The sequence below is a fragment of the Taudactylus pleione genome, unplaced genomic scaffold (genome assembly GCF_031769625.1).
Source record: "Taudactylus pleione unplaced genomic scaffold, aTauple2 ptg000147l, whole genome shotgun sequence".
Lineage (NCBI taxonomy): Eukaryota > Metazoa > Chordata > Amphibia > Anura > Myobatrachidae > Taudactylus > Taudactylus pleione.
In genome coordinates this window covers 3,286,622-3,313,359 of record NW_028284549.1, presented here as the reverse complement: position 1 = coordinate 3,313,359, position 26,738 = coordinate 3,286,622, and the positions used below count along the sequence as shown (strand labels likewise).

General features: G+C 48.2%; 1 protein-coding gene across 17 annotated transcripts in view; it reads left to right on the top strand.

Annotated features, from left to right (window-relative positions):
• UNC80 (unc-80 subunit of NALCN channel complex) overlaps nucleotides 1-26,738 on the top strand; it is a 240,601-nt gene that overhangs the window by 128,491 nt on the left and 85,372 nt on the right. For 16 of the 17 annotated variants that reach the window (XM_088474107.1, XM_088474108.1, XM_088474104.1 and 13 more), the window contains 14 exons: nucleotides 3,576-3,714; nucleotides 9,114-9,295; nucleotides 9,392-9,523; nucleotides 10,647-10,833; nucleotides 12,912-13,043; nucleotides 13,139-13,282; nucleotides 16,536-16,636; nucleotides 16,743-16,829; nucleotides 18,352-18,535; nucleotides 18,630-18,724; nucleotides 20,503-20,592; nucleotides 21,711-21,812; nucleotides 23,601-23,781; nucleotides 24,523-24,791. In XM_088474107.1, the coding sequence (XP_088330233.1) occupies nucleotides 3,576-3,714; nucleotides 9,114-9,295; nucleotides 9,392-9,523; nucleotides 10,647-10,833; nucleotides 12,912-13,043; nucleotides 13,139-13,282; nucleotides 16,536-16,636; nucleotides 16,743-16,829; nucleotides 18,352-18,535; nucleotides 18,630-18,724; nucleotides 20,503-20,592; nucleotides 21,711-21,812; nucleotides 23,601-23,781; nucleotides 24,523-24,791 (2,025 nt within the window). The remainder of the gene's footprint in view (nucleotides 1-3,575; nucleotides 3,715-9,113; nucleotides 9,296-9,391; nucleotides 9,524-10,646; nucleotides 10,834-12,911; nucleotides 13,044-13,138; nucleotides 13,283-16,535; nucleotides 16,637-16,742; nucleotides 16,830-18,351; nucleotides 18,536-18,629; nucleotides 18,725-20,502; nucleotides 20,593-21,710; nucleotides 21,813-23,600; nucleotides 23,782-24,522; nucleotides 24,792-26,738) is intronic. The other variant, XM_088474099.1, reaches the window with a different exon arrangement.

The following is a 26,738-nucleotide window of genomic DNA, read 5'->3' as shown; positions in this document are numbered from 1 at the left end:
GGCGAACTGCAGCAGGCGGCCTCCCACTTTGGGATCCCCCAAAGGGAGGCCCGGACCGTCAGGCTGCAGGTTTGTCATCAGACTTAGGGGCCGGACGTCTGGTACTCCAGGCCTTTTCCTGGGTTTGGCCGATTTCTTGGGGCCAGCCTGTCGGGGAAAGGACTGTGCTTTAGGCCTACTCTGGCCCTGTAAGGCCGAAAGGACGACGTACCCGAACTGGAAGGGACCGCAACAGACGGGAGACATGCAGACTTGGCTGCCGCCAGCGTGGCCACAATTTTGTCCAGATCCGGACCAAATAGGACTTCTCCATTAAAGGGTAAAGCTTCCAAACCCTTTTGTGGAATCAGCGTCCGCCTTCCAGGATCGCAACCATAAGGTGTGACGAGCAGCAACAGCTGCCAAAGAAATCAGAGATGTGAGGGTACTGATATCCAAGGCCGCTTCATTGATGTAAGTGGCCAAATCCCGGAGATTGCCTACCAACTCGGCCTGTTCAGCTGAACAGTCGGAATCCAAAGACGCCTCCAAACTATTAGCCCAGCACTCCATAGCTCTGGCTACCCAACATACGACCATAGCCGGTCTGGATGCCCCCCCCCGCGAGGGAATAAATGGACTTTAGGCAGATCTCCACCTTACGGTCCGTAGCATCCTTCAAGGAGGACATGGAGGGCATGGGCAATGTGGCACTTCGGACTAGGCGTGTCACATGAGAATCCACCTGTGGAGGGGATTACCACTTAGAAAAATAATTGTCCGCAAACGGGTAAGCCACCGCTAAGAGTCTCTGAGACTGATACCGTTTACCAGGGTGTTTCCACACCTCCTCTAAATGGTCTACTAACTGACCCGAAAGAGGAAACATTGTGGCGTCACCCTTAATATCCTTAAAAAAGGCATATTTGGACTTGGACACCGGAGGATCGTCATCCTCAATAACTAAAGCTGTGCGGACTGCCCGAATAAGGCCAGGAATATAAACCTTGGACTTAGCGTCCGACTCTTTAGTACAGACAGGTTCTTGGTCAGATAGATCCAGAATCTCCCCATCATCGGTCATCACGTCATCATCCTCATAAGGAGTGGACAGAGACGCCACCGGCCGCTTATGTGGCCGCAACACAGACTCCTCTTGTAACACGTCCGACAAATGCTGTACAGAACTTGTCAGTGAATTAACCCACGCAGGTTCCTGAGAGACCTGGGGAGGGGAAATAGGGAGACTGTGGGGTACCAACAGTTGTCTCGGAAAACCCTGCATGGGTGACGACACCACTAACTGCTGGGACAATCCCATCTGTGAAAACGCAGGTGGCGGAGATAACTGGCCCACTAGGGTTGTAAGCGCTTTGGCGAAACAAGCCCAGGGCGGTTCCTGTACCGGAGCCATGACAGTAATTGGCTGCGCCAATAAATAACACTGCCGACATAGCCCCTCCGCGTTACCCTCACCCTCCGCTATTGGTACTTTGCACGTAGTACACAGAAGCTGGAGAGGAAATTCACTCTCAGACATGATGGTAAGTATGTGACCCCTCTCACTAATACTCATTAGTATAGTGGGAGAACCACCCTGCAATCACCGCACCGCAAGGGCTTTAGCAGAAGAAGAGCAGGGACAGTGAAATGGCTGACAGTAGAAAGTGAAAGTACAGGCAGCAGATGCTAGCAGAAGTCACATACAGTGCAAAGAAATTAATCCCTGCACTATCAGTGCTGTTCCTCAACTACGCAGACACAGAGCCTGGTAGGACACAGCGCTGCATACACAGACCTGTTTCAACGGAGGAGAGGTATGCCGGGGGACCCAGACCGCGATGCCACCGATCAACAGCTTCCAGCATGCTTCATGAAAGATGTCCACCGAGGAGCAGAGAGGAGGCCAGCCTGGGGGAGGAGCGCTGCCACAGGGCCAATTGGCAGGTGCAGAGAGGGCTGTGTGCAGCGGGGGAGGCGCCGGCTGTGTTCAGGGAAGGCGCGCTCCCTGGCATGCAATTAACCCCTGGGACGCCGAAGCTCAGCTGCGGTCCGCTGTCCCATGGGGGGTAGTGGAAGCGCAGGTTGGTTACCTGGCTCCAACTGCAGCCAGTCCCCAGGGAGCCCCCTGCCTGGGGACTCTGGACCATGTAACAGCAGAGACCCACTGCTTACATGCTGCCCCCTTGATTCCGGCCATGGTCCAAAACATCTGGGGTCACCGCTAGCTGTGACCCCAGATGCTTACCAGCATCCCCGGATCAGTACCGGCATTCTGGTAGCGGCGGGGTGTAGGGAAGACAGCATGGACGTCAGTAGTGACAATCCATGCTGTACTTCCAGATGTGCAGCCACTGCTGCCGCGAAGAAAACTTCAGGGGCTATCCTTAGCCCCCCTCTAAACAGGTGCTCCGACTCCGAGCCGGGCACCAACGAAACTGAGATGCCTTGGCTCGGGGGCGGGGTATAGGAGGGGGACCCTAATGCATCCTGGGAGGCTGAAAACTTAACTCTATGGTGCCCGATGCCTGACATCATCACCTATACCCAATGTATCCTGTGGAACCCTATGGACCCTGATGTAGAAAATAGATTTCACTTATTTCCTGCCAGTGATGTCAATGGTTCCAACTCCCGCAATATATTCTCCTCCAATGTACTTCAGTTTCATTGGAGCTCAGGGCCTGATTCAGAGACGGACACTCTGACAGAGTGCTTGCTCTGAATCAGGGCCGTCCTTCTGTTTTTTTAGAGCGGCCTCCCACAGCTATAGCGAGCGGCGAGGAAGATGGTTGCGACGAGACTCTTGTGGTAGGGTCTCGTTGCCGCAAGCCCCAGAGAGATTTCGGCTCTCACAGAGCCGAAATCTCTCCCACTGACATCACTCGTGATGTCAGTGGGGCCGCCCCCAAACGGAGGAGTTCACATGGGAACGCCTCAGTTTGGGCAGTCACTCCCCCAGCCCGCCCCACTCAACATCGACTGCTCCTTTGGTACGAGACCCGGAGCGACGGAGTGCCCGTCGCTATCCAGGTCTCGCACATGTGCACGACGGGCCACCATCGACTCACTTGCGAGTGCATAGCGCTCGCGAGCGGGTCTGAATCAGGCCCTCAGTGCCACGGTCTAAAATTTCCCAATCCTGCTGTATTTACCGCTACCTTTTTTGCTCTGTGTCTTAATAAATTCCCTTACCAGAAACAGCATTTTAGTTTTTAGTGGGGGTTACTCTAATATGACCGCTGCTCCCAAAGTGCTTGTTACCTCTCCTGAAGGCGAAATACATGTTGGCCCATATATTTCAGGTTGCGATTTGCTGGTCCCGGTGTGGTTTCGGCGAGATACAGTAGCTGCTAGATTTAATGCCGCAATTAGTTTTAAGGCCAATTCAGCCTGGTGAGATATGGGCCATGTGACTAACGCCGTTTCCCGTTGGTCAGCGTGCGTGATCTATCTATGTGACCTCCATGCTGTTTATTTGAGCAGTAAATATTGCGTTGTTGCAAAGTTTTATGTTGATAAAGGTTACAAATAAATTCTGTATTGCTTCCCACCACTAGTTCTATATAAATACGTCCTCTTCCTTTGTCACTTAGGTTATGAGCTTGTCCCCGGCTCCTCTGTCCTTACTGATAAAGGCAGCCCCAATCCTAACGGAGGAGATGTATGGGGACATACAGCCGGCTGCCTGGGAGCTCCTGCTGAGTGTGGATGAGCACATGGCAGGAGCCGCAGGTAAGAGAAGTGCTTCTATGTCTTCCTGCAGGCGTCCTGTGACTATAATTATTATTATGCTCTCACTGGGGCTGGATGCCTATTGAATATCCTTGTATTTTGGATTTTTTTTGCAATGACACAAATGCACCTGGGAACTCTGAAAGTTTCAGAAAAGTACATTGCTCCAAAAGTACATCAGATTCACTTAGCCGTGAGTTCCTTACTGCGAATTCCTGTGTTAATTTTGCGAGCAGGATATATATATATTTTTTTGGCAAAAAATTTTAATAATATATTGAGTAGTCTGCGCTATATGTATAACAGCAGCTCCAAATAAAGAATTGGTAATAAATAAATAAAAGCTCTATGAGCGCTATAGTAATGTGTATTAAAGAGAGAGTGATGTTTATAGCCCTTTTAGGGATCTATTGGGAGTGAATGGAGAGCGATGGTAAGTCCGTTTGCCAAAAGGGGAAACAAATAAAGTTCCAGGAGGCTGGGTTACCGATGAGGCTAGTCTTGCTCTGTTCGTCCCTACCTCTAGGAGCTCTGGTCCTCTTCCTTGCCATCTGCAAGTTCAGAAACCCCTTTCCCATCAAGACTGTATAACACCTCAACATACCTGTCTCGGGTTGGGTACAGGATGGCAGCTCTCAGGATACCAGCAGTCAGAATCCTGACCCCGGCATTTCAACAGGATTAGGATACCGATACCTGTCGGTCGGTATCCTAACCCTCCCCGTATTCCTACCCCTAACCCTCCCTCTCTGGTGCCTAAACCTAACCTCCCACCCTAGTGCCTAAACCTAACCTCCCTGCTAGTGCCTAAACCTAACCTCCCCGCTAGTGCCTAAACCTAACCTCCCCCCTAGTGCCTAAACCTAACCTCCCCCCTAGTGTCTAAACCTAACCTCTCCGCCAGTGCCTAAACCTAACCTCCCCCCTAGGGCCTAAACCTAACCTCCCCACTAGTGCCTAAACCTAACCTCCCCCCTAGTGCCTAAACCTAACCTCCACCCTAGTGCCTAAACCTAACCTCCCCCCTAGTGCCTAAACCTAACCTCCCCGCTAGTGCCTAAACCTAACCTCCCCCCTAGTGCCTAAACCTAACCTCCCCGCTAGTGCCTAAACCTAACCTCCCCGCTAGTGCCTTAACCTCCCCGCTAGTGCCTAAACCTTACCTCCCCCTAGTGCCTAAACCTAACCTCCCCGCTAGTGCCTAAACCTAACCTCCCCCCTAGTGCCTAAACTTAACCTCCTCCTTAGTGCCTAAACCTAACCTCCCCACTAGTGCCTAAACCTAACCTCCCCGCTAGTGCCTAAACCTAACCTCCCCCCTAGTGCCTAAACCTAACCTCCCCGCTAGTGCCTAAACCTAACCTCCCCGCTAGTGCCTAAACCTAACCTCCCCGCTAGTGCCTAAACCTTACCTCCCCCTAGTGCCTAAACCTAACCTCCCCGCTAGTGCCTAAACCTAACCTCCCCCCTAGTGCCTAAACCTAACCCGCCCGCTAGTGCCTAAACCTAACCTCCCCGCTAGTGCCTAAACCTAACCTCCCCCCTAGTGCCTAAACCTAACCTCCCCGCTAGTGCCTAAACCTAACCTCCCCGCTAGTGCCTTAACCTCCCCGCTAGTGCCTAAACCTTACCTCCCCCTAGTGCCTAAACCTAACCTCCCCGCTAGTGCCTAAACCTAACCTCCCCCCTAGTGCCTAAACTTAACCTCCTCCTTAGTGCCTAAACCTAACCTCCCCACTAGTGCCTAAACCTAACCTCCCCGCTAGTGCCTAAACCTAACCTCCCCCCTAGTGCCTAAACCTAACCTCCCCGCTAGTGCCTAAACCTAACCTCCCCGCTAGTGCCTAAACCTAACCTCCCCGCTAGTGCCTAAACCTTACCTCCCTCTAGTGCCTAAACCTAACCTCCCCGCTAGTGCCTAAACCTAACCTCCCCCCTAGTGCCTAAACCTAACCCGCCCGCTAGTGCCTAAACCTAACCTCCCCGCTAGTGCCTAAACCTAACCTCCCCCCTAGTGCCTAAACCTAACCTCCCCGCTAGTGCCTAAACCTAACCTCCCCTTCCCCACACCCTAAACCTATCTCTTCCCCCTTAGTGCCTAATCCTAACCCTCCCACTAACCCGACTACTTACCTTCGGGATCCCAGCGATCGAGATGCTGGCGCCGGTATTCTGAGAAGTGGTAGGATTCCAGCCTCTGCATTCTGAATGCCAGAATCCCCTCGGTCGGGATTATGGGCCTGATACAGACACGGTCGCTATCTGCGTACGCTCGTTAGATGCGTATGCAAATTTGTCAAAGTGACGCCATGGGAAGCGATCGCTCGCTAAGGCATAAGCACGCCCACCATGTCTTAGCGAGTGGCCACTTTGTGTGAGCGTACGCCCAATCGCACCGGCAGAGCCGCCCACCAGCAACACGTCACCTCCAGGAAGTGTATTAAAACATTGGTACATCGAGCACCATCGGATGCTAACGCAGTGCTTGAGGGAGCTTTACCCTACCGCAAGCATTGTGAGGAAATCAAGGTAAAAAAATGACATGTGACGTGTACTATGACGCTGCCTGTTAATTATGCACGCCTCTAAAACGGCGTTGAAACACTCAGGCACGCCTGCGTTCGCATCTCCAACCCCCCGTTATTAGTGTCCTGCCCGCTACCACCCACAAACGGCCTCTCTGTCACTCATTTCACTGGGATGTCTTTGCTGGGCGAGCGAGCGGGATGCAATCACACAGAGTAGTTCACGTACGCGCAGAATGAAGCGTGCGCATGCACGTTCGCAAACCATTGGGCCACTTGCGAGCGCACAGCGCTAGCGAGCGGGTCTGAATCAGGCCCTATGTCTGCTTCCCCCTGTCCCACATCATTAATACATCAACATACTTATCCCATATCATCAGTCACTGCCGCCCTGCGCCGACCCTGCCCCCTCAACTTGTGAAATCATGCGAGAGGTCGGGGACGGCTGCGGTAGAAGGGGAGAGAGAGCTCCCCGGTCGCCACTGGCGGCTCTACACACCGCGGGGTGTGCGTCCGGAGCATTTAAAAGGACACTCCAAGCAGCACTACTGACCGCAGGGTACCATTGGGTGGCTGGACAATGGCACAGCTTGCACACCCCTCCCTACTGCCCTGTCGTTAGTGTATTCATGATGTGGGATATGTATGTGTACATGTCCATCATTAATACATTAACATACATTTAATGACATGAAAATTACTTATTGACCAGATTTGACTATTTAAACACTTCTAAATACATTATTATTCATCAAGAGAAGTGTCCCAGGGGCACAGCACTGTGGGCCAGATTCAGACCCGGGCGCTAAGCCGCGGACGCACGCTATGGGTGATTGTCGCCCGTCTGCGCATGCGTATGCTTCGCAGTGCGCGTGCGCGAACCAGTCATTGCGATCAGGAATCGTGCACTCTTAGCACAAAGACTGGACGCTACTTTGAGTGACAGATAGCGCCATTTGTGGGTGGTAACAGGGGAAGGTGCTTCTGAACTGGGGAGTGGTGCTGCGAACGCAGGCGTGTCTGGGCGTCAAAACGGTGTTTTATGGGTGTGCATAATTAGCATGGAAGCGTCATTGTACACGTCACTTGGTTGTATTTCAGCCTGCAGTGATCGCAGTGCTTGCGGTGGGGTAAGGTCTAACTTAAGCGCGGCGTGCAGCTCCGATGGCTCTCGATGGTTCTGATTAATCATACACTTCCTGGAGATGACGTGTGTTAAGAAAGAAAAGTGGGCGTCTTTATACCGGCGTACGCTCACTGCCGTCTCTCTCCAAGACATAGAGGGCGTCCTTACACCAGACAGTATGATCTTGGAATTTGAATACCTGGCCCCTTTTGGCTGCGAGAGAGCGCAGCTTAGCGTCCGGTTCTGAATCGACCCCTGTGTCCTGACATTTTTACATTACCCCTACTTTTCACCTTCTGTGGAGGTTGAAACTAAAAAGCACGTTGTCCTATTGAAACACGTGGATCTCTAATTGAATAGTAAAAATTTGCAGCTGCGGGTTTTATCCTGCGTTAAAAAATCATGTGATGTAGCTCGCGGCTAATGGAATCTGTATCTGCCCCATGAGCTTCCTTAGCATTACATTAATATCCCTCCCTTCCCCATGAACATTACATTAGGAGATCTACCCCAACTCAAACCCCCTGCATCTTCACCATAAGAGGCCGCTCCTCATCAAACCCACACACTTACCTTCTTTACATTTCTGAGACAAGCTCTTCTCTCTGTTCTACACATGTGAGACAACACGCATGTCATGTGGTGCATGCTCCTCATGTAAAATGATGTCAGCTGGGGTCCTGGGGAAGGTGGGTGAACTTTGAGGGGAAAGGAGGGAAACAAGGGATTTGCAGCAGCATGCATTAAAGTGGCTGGTCCCTAGGGGAACGAGCTGCCTGCCTGTCAATCAGTCCCAGGCCATTATTATATATGCAACACTGCGACACATACAGCCTATATTAATGTTTAACCTTGTGACAAAAAAAATTACAATAAACTTAGAGACGCACTTAATGGAACACACCAACAGCTGTTGTAAAGTAGCAGAAAAAGGCACAAATGCAATAACCTGCGAGATGCAGACGCTGGAACCATTTTGGTGATTTCGCTGCGGGATTTAAAGAGGCAAGAATTTAAAAGTCAAAACCAACCTGATTGTGCCTTTTAAATTATTGCCTGAGGGCCTGATTCAGAGCCGGACGCTATTTGCGCTCGCTCGTCCAGAAAAAGGGGCTGGCTATTTAAATTGACCGTTCGCTCTTTACGGTCTGTTGACGCCTCTATGTCTGAACGAGCGAACAAAACATGCGGACGTTTTTTTGTAAAAGACGCCCCCTGGCCGCTCGCATCATACGTCATCTCCGCTATTTATTAGATTAATCGAGTACATTGAAAGGCGAATGAACTGCTCGCTATTCATGTGGTTGCATTTTCCTACCGCAATCATGCGAGCAGTTCTGGCTAAAAGACAACCAACTGACGTGGTCGATGACGCTGCTTTGTTAATTATGCACACCCTTAAAACGCCCGTTTTGACCTTTTGGCACGCCTGCGTTCGGATCTACACTCCCCGTTTTCAAGCACCTTCCCGTTACCACCCACAAACGCCTCATTCTGTCACTCAAATTAGCAGGCATTCGCTATTTTGCGAGCACACGATTTTCGGCCGCACTGACTGGTTCGCACATGCGTACTAAAACCCATACGCATGCGCAGATGTGCGAACATCGCTCGGAGCGAACGAGCGGCCGCTTACGAGCGGCTCTGAATCAGGCCCTGAAATCTAGGCGCTATTACATTAAGGCCAAAGTCTTTAAAGTGATTGATAAATTAAACTATGCACCCAATTGCCCCCTGTATTCTTGCAGCTGCCATGTTCCTGCTCTGTGCTGTGAAGGTGCCGGATGCCGTCTCCGAGATGTTAACCTCTGAGTTCCAGCATCCAGAGACAGGGCAGAGGCTGAATGCCATTCTTAAGTTTCACACTCTCTGGAGGTTCAGGTACCAGGTGTGGCCACGGATGGAGGAAGGAGCCCAGCAGATCTATAAGGTTTGAAATAATCATGATCGCTGGGGGACATTGCACAGAAATATGAAAAGTTTTTTTTGAAAAAAAAACCCTGAAATCATAATTTCAAATTTGCAGATCCCCCCTCCCAGCATTAACTTCACTTTACCCTCTCCAATCCTGGGTATGCCCTCTGTGCCAATGTTTGATCCTCCTTGGGTCCCGCAGAGCAGTGGAAGTGTTCAAGACCCAATTAGCGAGGACCAGTCCGTAAGTAGACGATTGCAAGTAATCTGTGAGATATCTATGATAAAATGCCGCTAAGCAGGTGTCTAGAAGCTGCGCACTAGATAATTGCTAGACACAGACACAGTCCTCTCTCCACTCCTTAGATTGGAAAGAAGAGACTGAGATAAGATACAGATAGGGGCAGAGATGGGATGGTGGGGAAACACAGTTGTCAGCATTTGGGGATGATCCCCCCTATTACTCACACAACTTCAACACCACAAACCCTCTCCCCCACATCCAACAGGGGGAGTGGAGACAGAGATCAGATAGAGAGGGAAATGGGGGTGGGGTACCCTGATGAGAGAGACAGGAATGTATGCAACTGGAGAGACATGGCATAATGCTGGAGAGATACAAGGGGTATGAGACTGGTTAGATACAGGTGGTCTTGAGGCTGGTGAGGTACAAGGGAATGTAGAAAACATTGAGAAATGTGGCTGGAAAGATACCGGAGTGGCATGAGGCTGGAAAGACATGGGGCAAGAGGTAGGAGAGACACATGGGCAAGAGGATGAAGAGACACAGGAGGGCTTGGGGCTGTAGAGAACATTGAGGGATGGCACTGGAGAGATACAGGAGGAGCATGAGGCTGGAAAGACATAGTGGCAATATGTAGGAGAGACACAGGGGGGCATGAGGATGAATAAACATGGGAGGCATGAGGCTGGAGTGACACAGAGGGGCTTGGGGCTGTAGAGAACATTTGGGGATGGTGCTGGTGAGATACAGGAGGGGCATCAGGATGGAGAGACACAAGGGAAGGATGGAGAAACACAAGGAGGCGCATGAGCTGGAGTGACACAGCGGGGCTTGGGGCTGTAGAGAACATTGAGGGATGGCGCTGGAGAGACACACAGTGGTTGAGGATACAGTATATGGCAGCCACACTAGCTAGCGGCAAGGTGAATGACTGGTCAAAATACAAGTCTGAGGATTATAGTTTTTACTACAAAAAAAAAGAAAAGACATTTTTCTTACAATACTTTATGTTGTCTTCCATTCAAATCATTATATTCTGTTTGGTTTAGAATTAGTGTTGTAATGTCATAGCAATTCCTTTTTTTTTCCTTGTATGTTCAATTTTTACACCGATGAACACCAGAAATCGTTCTCCGCACGTGCCGTGTCCCGATCCCACCAGCGAGCTGAGCACATTCTCAAGAACCTCCAGCAGGAAGAAGAGAAGAAGCGTTTAGGCAGGGAAGCCAGTCTGATCACAGCCATACCAGTCACCCAGGAAGCATGCTACGAGCCAACGTGCTCTCCTAACTCTGAGCAGGAGGAGGAAGGTGCGTTATGGGAGAATAAGATGGATACTTGGGAGCAGGGTATTATTGTCACATGGGGTTATAACATTTAATTTCAAAGCTAAAGATGAAGTAGAACTCCATATACAGTATGTACATTAAGTTAATCAAAATTGAATACAAAATATTGTCAGAATTCCTGCTACACAGGTGTGTCATTAAATAATGTGTCCAAACAGGTGTGGTATATAACATATGCATTTAAAATGCTGACATTCACCATGACATCAGAATGTTGACATGGACTGGATGTCAACATGTCAGATGTTGACATTCGACATGTCGACCATGTGTTTTCCCATATGAATGTTAACTAACCCTAAGCACAGCCTAAACCTAACCTTAACCATAAAAACGGCCAAAATTTGGGGTCGACATTGTGTCTGTCATCGTATTTGTCATGTTGACGTGTCATTGTCGGCATTGTGAATATTGACATGTTTGATATCAACCTCCCATCCATGTAATGATTTTTAGGGTTAGGTTTAGGATTAAGGTTCTTGACATTTTAATGTGGACATGCTAAATGTCGGCCTTTTGACAGTGTCAACCATTTAACCTTGTCGACCCAAAACACATGTCAACAAAATGATGGTCGACCTAATGACCGTGTCGACCTTTTTACTGTCGACATTCAGAACCGATCGACCTTCTGGTGTCAACCTCCTGAATGTCGACCTTTTACACCCCTGTGAATATGGAAAACATAAATTATCTTCCCTTCCTCTGAGAAATTCATACCCTATAAATGTACGGTACATAAGTTTGAACCAATCATGGAATACTCATCGTGACAATCAGGGCCGGCTCTAGGGGTGTTCGACCAGTGCGGTCGAACGGGCGCCTCCCAACATCCTGATTTCAGCTGGACGGTACTGTCCCGCTGTTCCACCCGTGGGCCGAAGTAGCTCACGGGTGGTCAAATCGGGAGGACTCCAGAGTCTGAATGGATGCTGCGCACATGCACGCGGCATCCATTCAGTGACGGGAGAGGGCTGGGGGAAGCCCAGCTGGTGAGGTTCCCCCCCAGCCCGACGTTATTTAGAGGCGTGCCATGCGGACAAGCCTCCAAATAACATCAAGTAGGGGGCGTGGTCTATGGTAATTAGACCACGTCCACATTTTCGGTCACGCGTGATGTTTGAGCGCACTGTAGAGAGCCGGCACTGGGTGCTCCGACCCCTGGAGCCGGCCCTGGTGACAATGGGCCTGATTCAGACCCACTCACGAGCGGCTGTCCGCTCGCAAGTGGGTCGATGTTATGCACTGAGCATGCGTACGACAGAGGGAGCTCCGTCGTGCGCATGCGCCAGACGCGACGAGCGAAGGAAAGTCCTTCGCTCGTTGTGTCCGATCAAAGGGGGCGTGCTGTCAATGTTGATTGACAGCACGCCCCCTTTGGTGGGCGTGCCTCCCTGACGGGGGCGTTCCCACGGGAACGCCTCCCGTCAGAAGCCGGCCCACTGACATCACTAGTGATGTCAGTGGGAGTGATTTTGGCTCTGATAGAGCCAAAATCACTCCGGAGCTTGCGGTTGAAAACCTCAACCGCAGGCTCCGGCTCGCAATTTCGATGGTCGCGATGGTCTCGACCATCGCGGCCATCACAAAGCATGCTCGTATAGCCTGTGGGTGGTGACCCACAGCTATACGAGCGTCCAGGAGGACGCTCCATGAAAATGGAGCCCGGCCCTCATTCAGAGCGTGCGCTCTGCTCAGAGCGTGCGGCTCTGAATGAGGGACAATATTAAAAAAAAAATACTTCTGTGAGGTGTAAAACAACGTGCTGTTATCAAGATTTACTAGAGTTCTAAAATAACCAATCAGATTCTATTATCTTCTAGAAGGCGCTAGATAAATGTTAAGTAGAATCTGATTGGTTGCTATGGGCAACATCTCCACTTCTAAAAACCCGCACTCTAGTAAATATACCCCAGGGATTGGCTTTAGCAAATGCTTATGTAAATATACCTACGATAGCAGTACATGATTTGGATGTCTGTGTATCACATTGCACTGAGGGGTAGAGCAGGTTTCACCTCTCTATTTTTATTCGCCAGTAGAAGAAACCACGATTCTGAATTCCCGCCGTCTGTCAGTCAGTCCGTCCTGCACTTCAAGCACCTCTCACCGCAACTACTCGTTCCGCCGCGGCTCTGTATGGTCCATGCGCTCTGCTGTGAGCGCTGAAGGTGCGTATCAGCTCCTAATTATCTCAGAAGTTATCTATTTTTGTTTACTCAACTTGTACAGAGCTCACCCTCATGTTCCGTTATCTTTATATCAGATGAGGAACACGCCACCGACCACACTGCAAATCACCACGTGTCCCAGCCTCCGCAGCCCGTGTTTCCAGCATGCATTTGCGCTGCCGTGCTGCCGATTGTTCACTTGATGGAGGACGGAGATGTCCGTGAAGATGGAGTCGCAGGTGAGACGTTTATATGAGCTTTGAGCCAGGACACACTCAGTCTGTCATGTTCAGGAATTCTTTATTACCGTTTCTCGTTAGATGCCTATTACTTGTGTGTTCTGTTTGTCTGGCTTTTTGGTGTGTCAGAATGTTTCTACACTCATAGCTGCCAGTTGCAATACTGGAATAAGTGTGTACTAGATAGCTCCACACAACAGCGGCATCACTAAAGGAGTGTGGTGGTTGTCAACCTGAAGAAACGTACAGTCTGTTCTTTTTATCAAACGAAGCGTAAGCATATTGGTGACTACCCGAAGATGCGTAGAGTCTTGATGAGTGGTGTGTGGGTCTCAAATTCATAGGACACACAGTAATGTTCCCATTTCATAGGTCAGTAATGTTCCCTATTCAAAGGACACACAGTAATGTCCCCAATTCATAGGACACACAGTAATGTCCCCAATTCATAGGACACACAGCAATGTCCCCAATTCATAGGACACACAGCAATGTCCCCAATTCATAGGACACACAGTAATGTCCCAATTCATATGACAGACAGTAATGTCCCCAATTCATAGGACACACAGTAATGTCCCCAATTCATAGGACACACCGCAAGTCCCCAATTCATAAGACACACAGTAATGTCCCCAATTCATATGACAGACAGTAATGTCCCCAATTCATAGGACACACAGTAATGTCCCCAATTCATAGGACAGACAGGCCAATCTGTAGTCAGAATGTTTCTACACTCGTAGCTGCCAGGTGCAGTACTGGAATAAGTGTGTACTAGATAGCTCCGCACAACTGCGGCATCACTAAAGGAAACGTACAGTCTGTTCTGTTTATCAAACGAAACATAAGCATATTGGTGACTACCCGAAGGTGCGCGGGGTCTTGATAAGTGCTGTGTGGGTCTCAAATTCATATGAGAGACAGTAATGTCCCCAATTCATAGGACAGACAGTAATGTCCCCAATTCATATGACACACAGTATTGTCCCCAATTCATCGGACACACAGTAATGTCCCCAATTCATAGGTCAGACAGTAATGTCCCCAATTCATAGGACACACAGTAATGTCCCCAATTCATAGGTCAGACAGTAATGTCCCCAATTCATAGGACACACAGTAATGTCCCCAATTCATAGGGCACACAGCAATGTCCCCAATACATAGGACACACAATAATGTCCCCAATTCATAGGACACACAGTAATGTCCCTATTCAAAATATGTTACACAGCAGTTTCCCCAATGAAATATATATATATATATATATATATATATAAATATAAAATAAAATATGTGTATAAGATTGTGTTTGAAGTACATTAGATAAAATTCCATTCATTGTGTTATATAAAGTCCCCAGTTTACATTATACCACACAGTGCTGTCAGTTTATATTGTGTCTTATAAAGCCCCCGGTTTATAGAATGTATGCCACACACTGACACAAGGTGACATATGCCACACTGTGCCCCTAGCATATATTATGTATGCCACACTCACCTGGGGCACTCTCTAAGCCCCTACGGCAGGCTCCTGCAGGTTCCCGCGCTCCACGCTAGTTATGTGCTACCTCCGCGTAGTGAGTGGCCAGAGTATGTTCAGGGCAGGTCAGTGTGTGTCCAGGGCCTGGCTGGCTGTATCATGACACATGTGAGCACTAGGCACGGCACAGCGTGTGAATATCCCGGGCTTAAGAGGTGTGCGGGCACATAACCTGTACACCCCGTGAGCATGCCAGCGTAACTACCATGATCTGAATTTGATTCTCATAGGTGTATAATTTTGTTTTTTGTTTTTTACAGTGTTTATTTTGCAGCAGCATTTGGCCTTTCTGAGAGCATCCACAATTTGTGCAGCAAAACTAGGCAGGATTGTGCACTCTCTGACCTCTATTTCAGAGTAGTTACAACTTGTTTTTAGGGTTTCAGATATTCTTTTCAAATACTTCCAGAGACTACGCAGACCCATCACAGAGTGATTGACAGGAAGTACCGTTTGGGAGTGGTGACGGAGGGTAGTTGGGGAAATGCAGGCATGTCAGTGCGTTTGAACGCCGTTGCTGGGGCGTGCACTAATTATCCACTGCAATACCATACGCAGCTCGAGTACTCACTACGTGCGATGAGGTTAGCAATTTCTAAGTAAGGTCTGACCTTGTGCAAGTGTGCGTGAGGCTGCGATGGTACTCGATGTTACCGATGGTTTCGCAGTCCTGCTAAACAATACAGATGTGTGTAAGGTCAGGTGGACGTCCTCATGTTCTGCTGCGACGGCGTAACGATCGCAAGGGATTATCATATTATCGCAATTAGACTGTGTGCGTAATCGCAACTGCGCTCGCAGTTGCGATCTGTAGTGAATTGGGCCCAGAGTCATCAATTGGTGCTCTAATTGTAGCTAGGAACATTTTTAGGATTACATTGGGACTACGTAATTTTAGTTTATGTGATGGTGCTATATATACCATTATCTGTGATCTATACAATATATCTCAACCTGTAACTTCTCTAGGAATGGATGCTTTGGGCTTTAATCTAAATCTGCCGTATTATAGTAAGTAATGATAAATAAAGTGACCCCTGTCGGCCTGTGGCTAGTTACTGCACAGAGGAGCTGACTCAGACCCACTCGCTAGGATGAGACCACTCGTAGCTGGCCAATATTTGCAATCTGCGTATGCATCGCAATGTGCGTGTGCGATCCACTGTGAAAGATCGGGAAGCGCTCGCTCTCCCAGCATAGACAGCCCAGCTGAATGAGTGACAGGAGAGGCCGTTTGTGGGTGGTAACAGGGGCAGGCCACTAGAAAAGGGGGAGTGGCGGTGCGAACGCAGGCGTGCCTGAGTGTTTCAACGCCACCTCAGAGGCGTGCATAATTAAGAGGCAGCGTCATAGTACACGTCACCTGATTGAATTTCACACTGAAGTGATCGGAGTGCTTGCGGCAGGGTGTAGTCTACCTCAAGTGCTGTGAGCACATCCGATGGTGCTCGATGTACCAATGGTTCCATGCACTTCTATGACGTGCACAAGTGGGCGTCTGCATGAATGAATGGCTGGTTGGCGTCTACATACACAAAGTGATCGCACGCCAAGACATAGTGGGCGCGCTAATGCCTTGCCGTGCGATCGCCTGCCTTGCTGGGCGTGCGCTGGATTTGTATACGCTGGGAGCGAGCGAACGGGTCTGAATGAGCTCTAGAATTCCTGTATCCTATACGTAATATTCCTCCTCTCTCACTGGTAGTGAGCGCAGTTGCCCAGCAAGTACTCTGGAATTGCTTAATTGAGGATCCGTCCACTGTCCTGAGACATTTCCTGGAGAAGCTCACTATCAGTAACCGGCAGGTAGGTTACTCTGCTTCTCTGCTCACTCAGCGCTCATAGCAATGTACACTGTGATTCCCGACCTAATAACCTCACTCACATAGAACGCCCTTGTTAATCGTTTCAGGATGAGCTGATCTACATGCTGAGGAAGCTGCTTCTGAACATTGGAGACTTCCCTGCACAAACGTCACACATTCTTTTCAACTATTTGGTGAGCTCAGCGCATTGGGCCTGATTCAGAGCCGCTCGTAAGCGGCCGCTCGTTCGCTCCGAGCGATGTTTGCCCAACTGCGCATGCGCACGGTTTGTAATACGCATGCGCGAACCAGTCAGTGCGGCCGAAAATCGTTTGTTCGCTATATAGCGAATGCCTGCTATTTTGAGTGACAGGAGGAGGCGTATGTGGGTGGTAACAGGGGAAGGTGCTTGAAAACGGGGAGTGGAGATCAGAACGCAGGCGAGCTTAAAGGTCAAAACGGGCGTTTTATGGGTGTGCATAATTAATACAGCAGTGTCATTGACCACGTCACTGGGTTGTTTTATAGCCAGAACTGCTCGCAATATAGCGGTAGCAAAAACCAGCCACAAGAATAGCGAGCAGTTCATACGCTGGTCGATGTACTCGATTAATCTAATAAATAGCGGACATGACGTAGGATGCGAGCGGCCAGGGGGCGTAGTTTTCCAAAAAACGACCGCAAGTTTTGTTCGCTCGTTCAGACCTAGAGGCGTGAACAGACCGCAAAGAGCGAACGGTTCATTTGAATAGCCACCCCTATTTTCTGGACGAGCGAGCGCTAATTGCGTCCGGCTCTGAATCAGCCCATAGTTCGTTGTATGTGCATAGAGTACCATGAAATACTAACGTTATGTCTTATATGGACTATAAAGAACCTATCGCACAAATATATACTTGTCTTAAACATATTTTATTTGAGTTCTGGTGTATTTATTATTAATATTATTATTATTTTTTTATTTTTTTATATGATGCCCAGTGTTCATAGCGCCATATAGGGAAACAGTTACATTGGAAATTACTTATAGATGGGCCCAACTTCATTGTTGCTCATAGCGCAGCGAGTCGCTCCATACGTGGTGCGAGACGCCTTCCCGTGGTCGGGGACGCGCAATAGTGTCTCCAATCAATCCTATGGAGACGCACTCCCGGCGATCGGGGATGCGTGAGTGCGTCCCCATAGGTTTGAATGGAGACGCACTCCCGCGATCAGAGCCGTGCCACAGGGTATAGACTGGACAGTGAAATCATACAAGTTTGTGAGTGACATTAAAACAGACTCAGGGGTCTACGTACTAAGCAGTGATAAGGGACAGAGTGAAAAGTGATAAGAAAGTGATAAGGTGCCAGCCAATCAGCCCCCAACTGCCATCTCACAGGCTGTGTTTGAAAAATGACAGTTGGGAGCTGACTGGCTGGCACCTTATCACTTTCTTATCACTTTTCACTCTGTCTCTTATCACTGCTTAGTACATAGACCCCTCAATGTCCTAGTGCCCTGGGGTGGGCAGACAAAAAGAATCACTGAAAAAGACCTGGGAGCTTGCATAATGCAGGGATGGGAGAGAGCAAGAGGGAGGAGGGTCCTGCTTGTCAGACGTTACAGATTATTGGAGTACTTAGTGCCCCTTGGATTTTTCATGTGTTAATGAAAGGGAAACATCTACATCATTCCTTGTAGTCCCTAATCTCTATGAACCCCTATTTCTCTTAGGTTGGCCTAATCATGTACTTTGTCCGTACCCCATGTGAGTGGGGCATGGATGCCATCTCAGCCACCCTGACCTTCCTGTGGGAAGTTGTGGGCTACGTTGAAGGTCTGTTCTTTAAAGACCTGAAGCAAACAATGAAAAAGGAGCAATGTGAGGTCAAACTTCTCGTCACGGCATCGATGCCAGGTGAGGAGATCTCCAAGTCCATCCACGCGTTTCTCTCAATGGCTGATGTCAGCGGTTGTTAAAGTGTTACTGAGGTGTTTTGCTATTTATGCAGGTACAAAGACTCTAGTAGTCCATGGGCAGAATGAGTGTGATATACCTACCCAGCTGCCGGTACACGAAGACACTCAATTCGAAGCACTGCTCAAGGTGAGACACGTACCGGCAAAATAAAAATGTAACACATGGCAATGAGTGCTATGGAAATATATATATATAGTGTAAACTATAACATCTCTTACAGAGACACTGCTCACAGAAAAGCAGCACATCACTGCCTCACTGACAGAAATACACAAGGGTACCTTTTAGTGCAATAAGACAGCACAACACCAAAATGTGCAAAAACAAAACATATGAAGTGGTACAGCACCAAAAATAAGATTAAAACACAGCTTATCTGATAATCTACACAGCTCCATGGTAAATACACTCATACAAAGAAATAAAAACATTATATATAATGCAGTTATATTAAAGTACAAGGGGAAGTATTATACATACATCTATATTCAGAGTACAATAAGAAAGTGAATCAGCGCTTATTTGAATCCACCAGATGACAGTAGCCCAGGTTAAAATCCAACGCATTTCGTCGTAGCGATGTACGTGGCGTCACCTATACATGGGCCTTATTCAGAGGTGCACGCTAGCTGCACACAGTTCCGATGTAGAAGTTGTTGAGCGATTATTTGCTACAGAGAAAAATAATCTGGAAACCCCTATGACGCATGCGTTACCCTGTATTTCTGCACAAATGCGCTGTTGTGTACGGGACCACTGGTATCAACTCAGGTGAGGAAAAACCATGGGCGTTCCTGGGTTTTGACTGGGAGGTGGCCTGAAGAGAATGCAAAATAATCTGACATGTGGGCGTGTTATGGGCGTGTGGTTCGAGCATGTCAGTTAAAGTCGATGTGATCTCAGATGCCGTGCCCCAGCCACAGCGCTGATGCAAGCTGCAAGCATCGATGGTGAGCCGATGATGGATTATTCAGAGCCACCGGCGGTGTTGAAGCGTGCACAGGCAGTGAAAGTGGGAATTTCACGGCTCACACATTCCAGCACACGTTAGTACACAAGGGGACAAATATACAAGTCATATGGAAGCACTGCATAGCTGTGTATCTGTTATTTACATATTTTCACTTTAGCACAATAAAAGGTTCTAAAGCCCTGATTCGGAGCCGGACGCTCTGACCAGAGCGCTCGCTCTGAATCAGGGCCCTCCTCCATTAATATGGAGCGTCCTCCTGGACGCTCGTATAGCTGTGGGTCACCACCCACAGCATATACGAGCGTGCAACAAGATGGTCGGACTTGCGAGTGAAACCCTGTGGTCGGGTTTCTCAACCACAAGCCCAGGAGTGATTTTGGCTATATCAGAGCCAAAATCACTCCCACTGACATCACTAGTGATGTCAGTGGGGCCGGCTTCAGACGGTAGGTGTTCCCATGGGAACGCCTCCGTCTGGCAGGCACGCCCCCGGCACGCCCACCAAAGGGGGCGTGCTGTCAATCAACATCGACAGCACACCCCCTTTGGTGCGAGACCCGGAGCGATGGAAAGTCCTTCGCTCGCCGGGTCTCGCGCATGCGCACGACGGAGCTCCCTCCGTCATGCGCATGCGCAGTGGGGACCATCGACCCACTTGCGAGCGTATTGCCGCTCGCGAGTGGGTCTGAATGACCCCCTAAATTTCTAGCTTCCTTCTGTGCTTCTCTATATAGTGTCTTTATGTAAGTGGGCGGAGTCATTTCTTGGACATGACACAACACTGCTATACCGTGAATGATGGATAATGAATGTAGAATAGCGATCACTGTATCTGGTTTAGGTATATATTATATCATATGGGTACAGGGAATTTTAATCCATCTGAAATGGAACCACTGCACCTCTCATCCGTAATTTCTGTATCTGTCAGGAATGCCTGGAATTTTTCAACATAGCCGATTCCCAGTCTGCAAACTACTTTCTCATGGACAAACGATGGAACCTGACCCATTACAACAAGGTGAGCGGGAAGCCTGCACTTATAGCTGACATGTATGAATACTAAAGAGTTTACCAATGTCTTCTGTATATCTGTCCAGATAGCACAGATATTTTTAGTTGTATAAAACCAATACATCAAATTAACTGAAAACAAGAAGATGGAATATCTATGGAGAAGTGCGCATTCCCTCCCAATTGATGATTAAAGGTGCGTACACACGAGACGATATTTTGCATGATTCGCCTGATTTCGACGAATCAGAAAGACAAATCGTGCAAAATATTTGTAAATCGTGAGTGTCCGCTCACAATAACGATGCTGATGTGCGTACTCGCGGGTTGTACGCCATATCTTCAGATCCTACCTACTGCAGGCAAGATCTGCCAATCTCGTACACGACGCACTGGAAATCATCGTTAAGGACGCACGATAAATAGTTGGTCAGATTGGACACTTTTTAAGCACCATATCGTGTCCTGGAGTGCCAGAGAGCTGCCGGGGAGAGTTAAAGGTAAATCTTCACGATATCGCATCGTAACCACATCATCTAGTGTGTAGGCACCTCCCAGCCAATTATGTGTCACTCTCGACAGCACTAGTGCTGGGTACATACCCGAGAGATTTGCCAAACCGTGCTGGGGACTGTGACAATGTTTTACAGCTTGATAATGATTCAGGGACATCCAAGTTTGAGCGTACACACTACACAATGATTGAGCAGGGAAGATTCACGTCATTGCTGATTTAAATACAAACGCCCACAAAGGTGCTGTTTTAAGATAAATTATTGGCAGAATCAGAGCCCGACGATCACAATTCCATGCACACTACATTTTTAGCGCGATCATTTAACATCGGGTACGATGAATGTTGTGCAGCACTCCACCTAAGACCCAATGACATTGGTTTTGGAAAGGCCATCAGCCACGGGTGCAGCATACACAAAATCAGATACTCGTGCCGAGCAGTTGGAAATTGGCGATTTGGCCCGATTAATGTACAGTGTGTACACAGCTTAAGTCATATCGAAGTTCTGACAAGCAATCCCTTGAAGTCAATGGCAGATACAGTGTGTGCTGTAGACAGTGACTGCTGTAGTTTATATGTTTTTATCTGTCTGTTTATCCTGTTCACAGACCTATGTACGTGACATTTATCCATTTCGGAGGTCAGTGTCGCCACAGCTGAATCTGGTACACATGGCGCCTGAAAAAGGCCAAGAACTAATTCAGAAGCAGGTACGTAACATTACATGTTTCCTTGTGAATTCTCCTTAAATAATATCTGCAACCTACAAACAGTTTAGATGTAATTACCCCTCAGGGCCGGTGCCAACCATTAGGCAGCTGCCTAGGGGTGCCGTCCACTGGAGGACGCCGCCCGCCGCCAATAAATGTGCCTGCTTGTGCTATGGCTCATGATTGTGCCTGATGATGATGTTCTAGTGGTGGCTACGGTGCTGGTCAAGCCAGTCACAGTTACCTATGTCAGTCACTGTGACAGTGTGCACCAGCAGTGCTTGTCTCCTCTCTCCCCGAAGCCGCGGCGTCCGCCCGCTGTGCCCGGGCTGCCTGTCAGCGCCAGTGCTGCCGCTGACGTACTCTAACTCTAACTTGTTGTTTACAAGTGAATGAATCAATCACCCCTGTGGAACCTGCCCCCTAGTCACCTCTATACTTCCCTTTGCTCTAGGGGGAGGGTTAGGTACTAAAGGGGGAGGGTTAGTTTTAGGGTGTGGGGAGGGGGAGGTTAGATTTAGGCACTAGTGGGGGAGGTTAGGGTCAGGCACCGGGGAGGGAGGGTTTGGGTAGGGAGAGTTAGGATTCTGACCGCCAGCATCCCAAGTGCGGGCATTCCATACCCATCCCTATAATACACATATATATATATTAACAACAAATGTATGTTGTTTGTGTGTCTCAGTAATGGTAATGTCGCTGTAAACGGTATATTATATACTGTCTACACCGCCATTACACTTACTGACAGACAACACACATTGGATTGGGGGGGAGGACAATAGCCTCAAGTTGTGCCTAGGGCGCCGGGAAACATTGCACCAGCCCTGTTACCTCTAATGCAGTGGTTCTCAATGATTGCCCATCTAGATACGCCAGTATATAGTTACAGTATGGTAAATGTTACACCATGCGCACAGCACTGTAGTAGTGATTGCACATTGATGTTAGTAGCGATTGCACATTGATGTTAGTAGTGATTGCACATTGATGTTAGTAGTGATTGCACATTGATGTTAGTAGTGATTGCACATTGAAGTTAGTAGTGATTGCACATTGATGTTAGTAGTGATTGCACATTGATGTTAGTAGCGATTGCACATTGATGTTAGTAGTGATTGCACATTGATGTTAGTAGCGATTGCACATTGATGTCAGTAGTGATTGCACATTGATGTTAGTAGTGATTGCACATTGATGTTAGTAGTGATTGTACATTGAAGTTAGAAGTGATTGCACATTGATGTTAGTAGTGATTGCACATTGATCTTAGTAGTGATTGCACATTGAAGTTAGTAGTGATTGCACATTGATCTTAGTAGTGATTGCACATTGATGTTAGTAGTGATTGCACATTGGTGTTAGTAGTGATTGCACATTGATGTTAGAAGTGATTGCACATTGGTGTTAGTAGTGATTGCACATTGATCTTAGTAGTGATTGCACATTGGTGTTAGTAGTGATTGCACATTGATGTTAGTAGTGATTGCACATTGAAGTTAGTAGTGATTGCACATTGATGTTAGTAGTGATTGCACATTGATCTTAGTAGTGATTGCACATTGGTGTTAGTAGTGATTGCACATTGATGTTAGCAGTGATTGCACATTGAAGTTAGTAGTCATTGCACATTGATGTTAGTAGTGATTGCACATTGATGTTAGTAGTGATTGCACATTGATGCTGGGCTGAGCTTCATATTTATGAGATTCTACTTGAATCAAGCTAAAACATACAAAGAACGGCACCAAATTTCAATTAATTTATCATGTTTTTCCATTTTCTCAGGTGTTTACCCGGAAACTGGAGGAAGTTGGACGAGTTCTCTTCCTAATATCACTGACACAGAAAATCCCCACTGCCCATAAGCAGTCCCATGTGTCCATGCTACAAGAAGACCTCTTGCGACTGCCCTCTTTTCCTCGTAGCGCCATTGATGCAGAGTTCTCACTGTTTAATGACCCCCAAGGTATTAAAGTGGTTTTTCACCATTTTGCAACCCCTAGTATTTAAGGACTGCCCCTTAATGTGCAACTTTGGTGCCCCTGTCACCGCTAGGAGGGCAGTGCGGTGCTGCCAGATGCACTACATTGTAGCTGATGAAGCAGCTAGGAGAAGTGTAAGAAATACAGTTCACCATTAAATTGTCCATAGCTTGTGTTTGATCAGGAGCTGGGGTTACTGTATAGGTATTGAGCTGGAATTTTAATCTGCTGCTTAATTTTTCCTTGGCAGTTCTACCAGCTCTCCCTTTACCAGCTGGTAGTGGTACCAGCTCTCTCCTTTACCAGCTGGCAGTGCTACCACCTCTCTCCTTTACCAGCTGCAAGTGCTACCAGCTCTCTCCTTTACCAGCTGGTATTGCTACCAGCTCTCTCCTTTACCAGCTGGTATTGCTACAAGCTCTCTCCTTTGCCAGCCAGCAGTGCTACCAGCTCTAATGCACATCTGTGATCTAGTACTAGTGGGGCTACAAACTAAAAGCTACAGGAGAGATGTTACTAAATTTTAGAAGTTGTCCAATACTGTATAGCTCCTATGTGCTGTTACAGTGTGTTCAGAAGCACTGTATACTGTATATCAGTATTGCAATTGTGAGTTTATTCCACTATTGTGCTTTTAAAACATTTGCACATACCCTACGGAGAAATTCCATATGTATTAAGGACAAAATGACGATATTAACAGTCTGACCTCTCTCATCCTCTAGGTGGGAAGGAGCTGTTCGGTTTGGATACTCTGCATAAGAGCCTGTGGATAAAACTTCTAGAGGAGATGTTTTTGGGAATGCCCAGCGAATTCCCATGGGGTGATGAGATAATGCTTTTCCTTAATGTCTTCAATGGAGCTCTGATTCTTCATCCAGAGGACAGCGCCCTCCTCAGGCAGTATGCTGCTACTGTCATTAACACAGCTGTACATTTCAACCATCTCTTCTCACTCAGTGGGTACCAGTGGATCCTGCCCACCATGTTACAGGCAAGTGGGAGAAGTAGGGGAGTGTTTAGTACTAAAAGAGGGTTAAATGGTCTTTGGGTGGGGGAAATATGAATGGGACGCGTAAAGAACCATCAGGGTTTTCAGAGCTCACTTACCTAAAAGTTTGTGTTTATATACGCCGGTGATTATAAACTGATGATTATAGCCTTTCTGCTGCCCGCGTTACCACCACCACTGCATGGCATCACCGCCTTTTACAATGACTGGTATACAATAGAATGACATACGGTGGCATATTGGATATCCTATAATACATAATATTGTACCCAATAGTAGTAATGTGCAAATTAACATACTCAGGGGTTGTCATAAGCACAATAGCAAAGTACATAAGTTATAATGTCCATTAATATCACCACAGTAATAGCTATGCACAGAGGTATGGAAACAGTAAGCCCTAGTGAGCTGGTATCACTGCCCAGTAATGTACAAAACTAATGCTCACTAAGATGCCGTCTGTAACCCATGATAATATGTCTGCTGGCGAAACACCCAGTAATATGGTTACGTTAAAGCTCTTTGGTTTGCCAGCAGGAGTGATACTCAGATATATGCTAAAAGGAATATGTCAGCTAATCATATGCCATCAATAAAATGCCAAATAATATGGCAATCATTAATGCTTATTGATGATATTCCAGTAGGGATCACTTTGGTTACAAGAAAAAAAGACAAAACGAGGCAGGGTATATACTCAGGGGGTCATTCAGACCCGGTCGTTAGCGCCGATGCGCTCGGACCGGGTCGATGGCCCCCCACAAAGCATGCACACAACGGCGCCGTTGTGCGCATGCGTGAGACCCGCTACGACCGACAGCGCCGGTCGTAGCGGGTCTCGATCCAAAGGGGGCGAGCTGTCGATGTTGATTGATAGCACGCCCCGTTTGGAAGGTGGGCCGGGGGGGTGGCAGCCCAAACGGGGGCGTTCCCATGGGAACGCCTACCGTTTGGGGGCGGTGATGTCAGTGGAGAGCTTCCGGCTCAGACAGAGCCGAAAGCTCTCCGGGGCTTACGACAAGGGAGACCCTACCCTAGGGTCTCGTCGTAAGCCCCGATGGTCGCGATGGTCTTGACCATCGCGACCATCACCTTAGGCGGTATAACTTTCATGGCAGTGAAGGTCCTTTACATAAGGGTTAAAGGGCCTGATTCAGACCCGAACACTATTTGCGGCCGCTCGCTGGCTAAAAGGGGCTAGCTGTTTAATCATGCGCTCGCACTGCGTCGCGTAAAGCCACCCACTAAATAATAGCGAGCGGCTGCACTATGCGCTCGCACCTGTATAAAGGCGCCCCATTGCCACTCGCAATACACGTCATCTCCGGCAGTTGTAGGATTAATCGGGAACATCGAGAGCCATCGGAGCTGCTCGCAGCGCTTGTGGCAGCCTTTTCCCACCACAACATTGCGAGCAGTTCAGGCTAAAATACAACCCAGTCACGTGTGTAATGACGCTACTTTGCTAACTATGCACACCCATTAAACGCCATTCTGACGGTCGGGCACGCCTGCATTCGCACATCCACACCCCCCTTTACAAGCACCTTCCCCTGTTACCACCCACAAACGGCACTGTCTGTCACTCAAAATAGCGGCCCGACTTCGGGCTACGGGCGAGCACCTTCCCATCGCACTGACTGGTTCTCGCACGCGCATTGCGAATCATACGCATGTGCAGATTGCAAAGAATCGCTCAATGCGAGCGAGCGCAGCATAGCGTCCGGGTCTGAATCAGGCCCAAAGTTCAGCCACTTCAGGGCAAAAGCTATTTGCGCCTAATTTATCTGATGTACACGGTTTTGCATGTGGATTAGTGATACTAAAAATTTTACTTGAAGTAAGCGCATTTCTGCACCTCTCACGATTTTTCACAGCTTAACAAACTATTTAAAGGATATTGAAGGTTTAGAAAGTGCACAACCATTA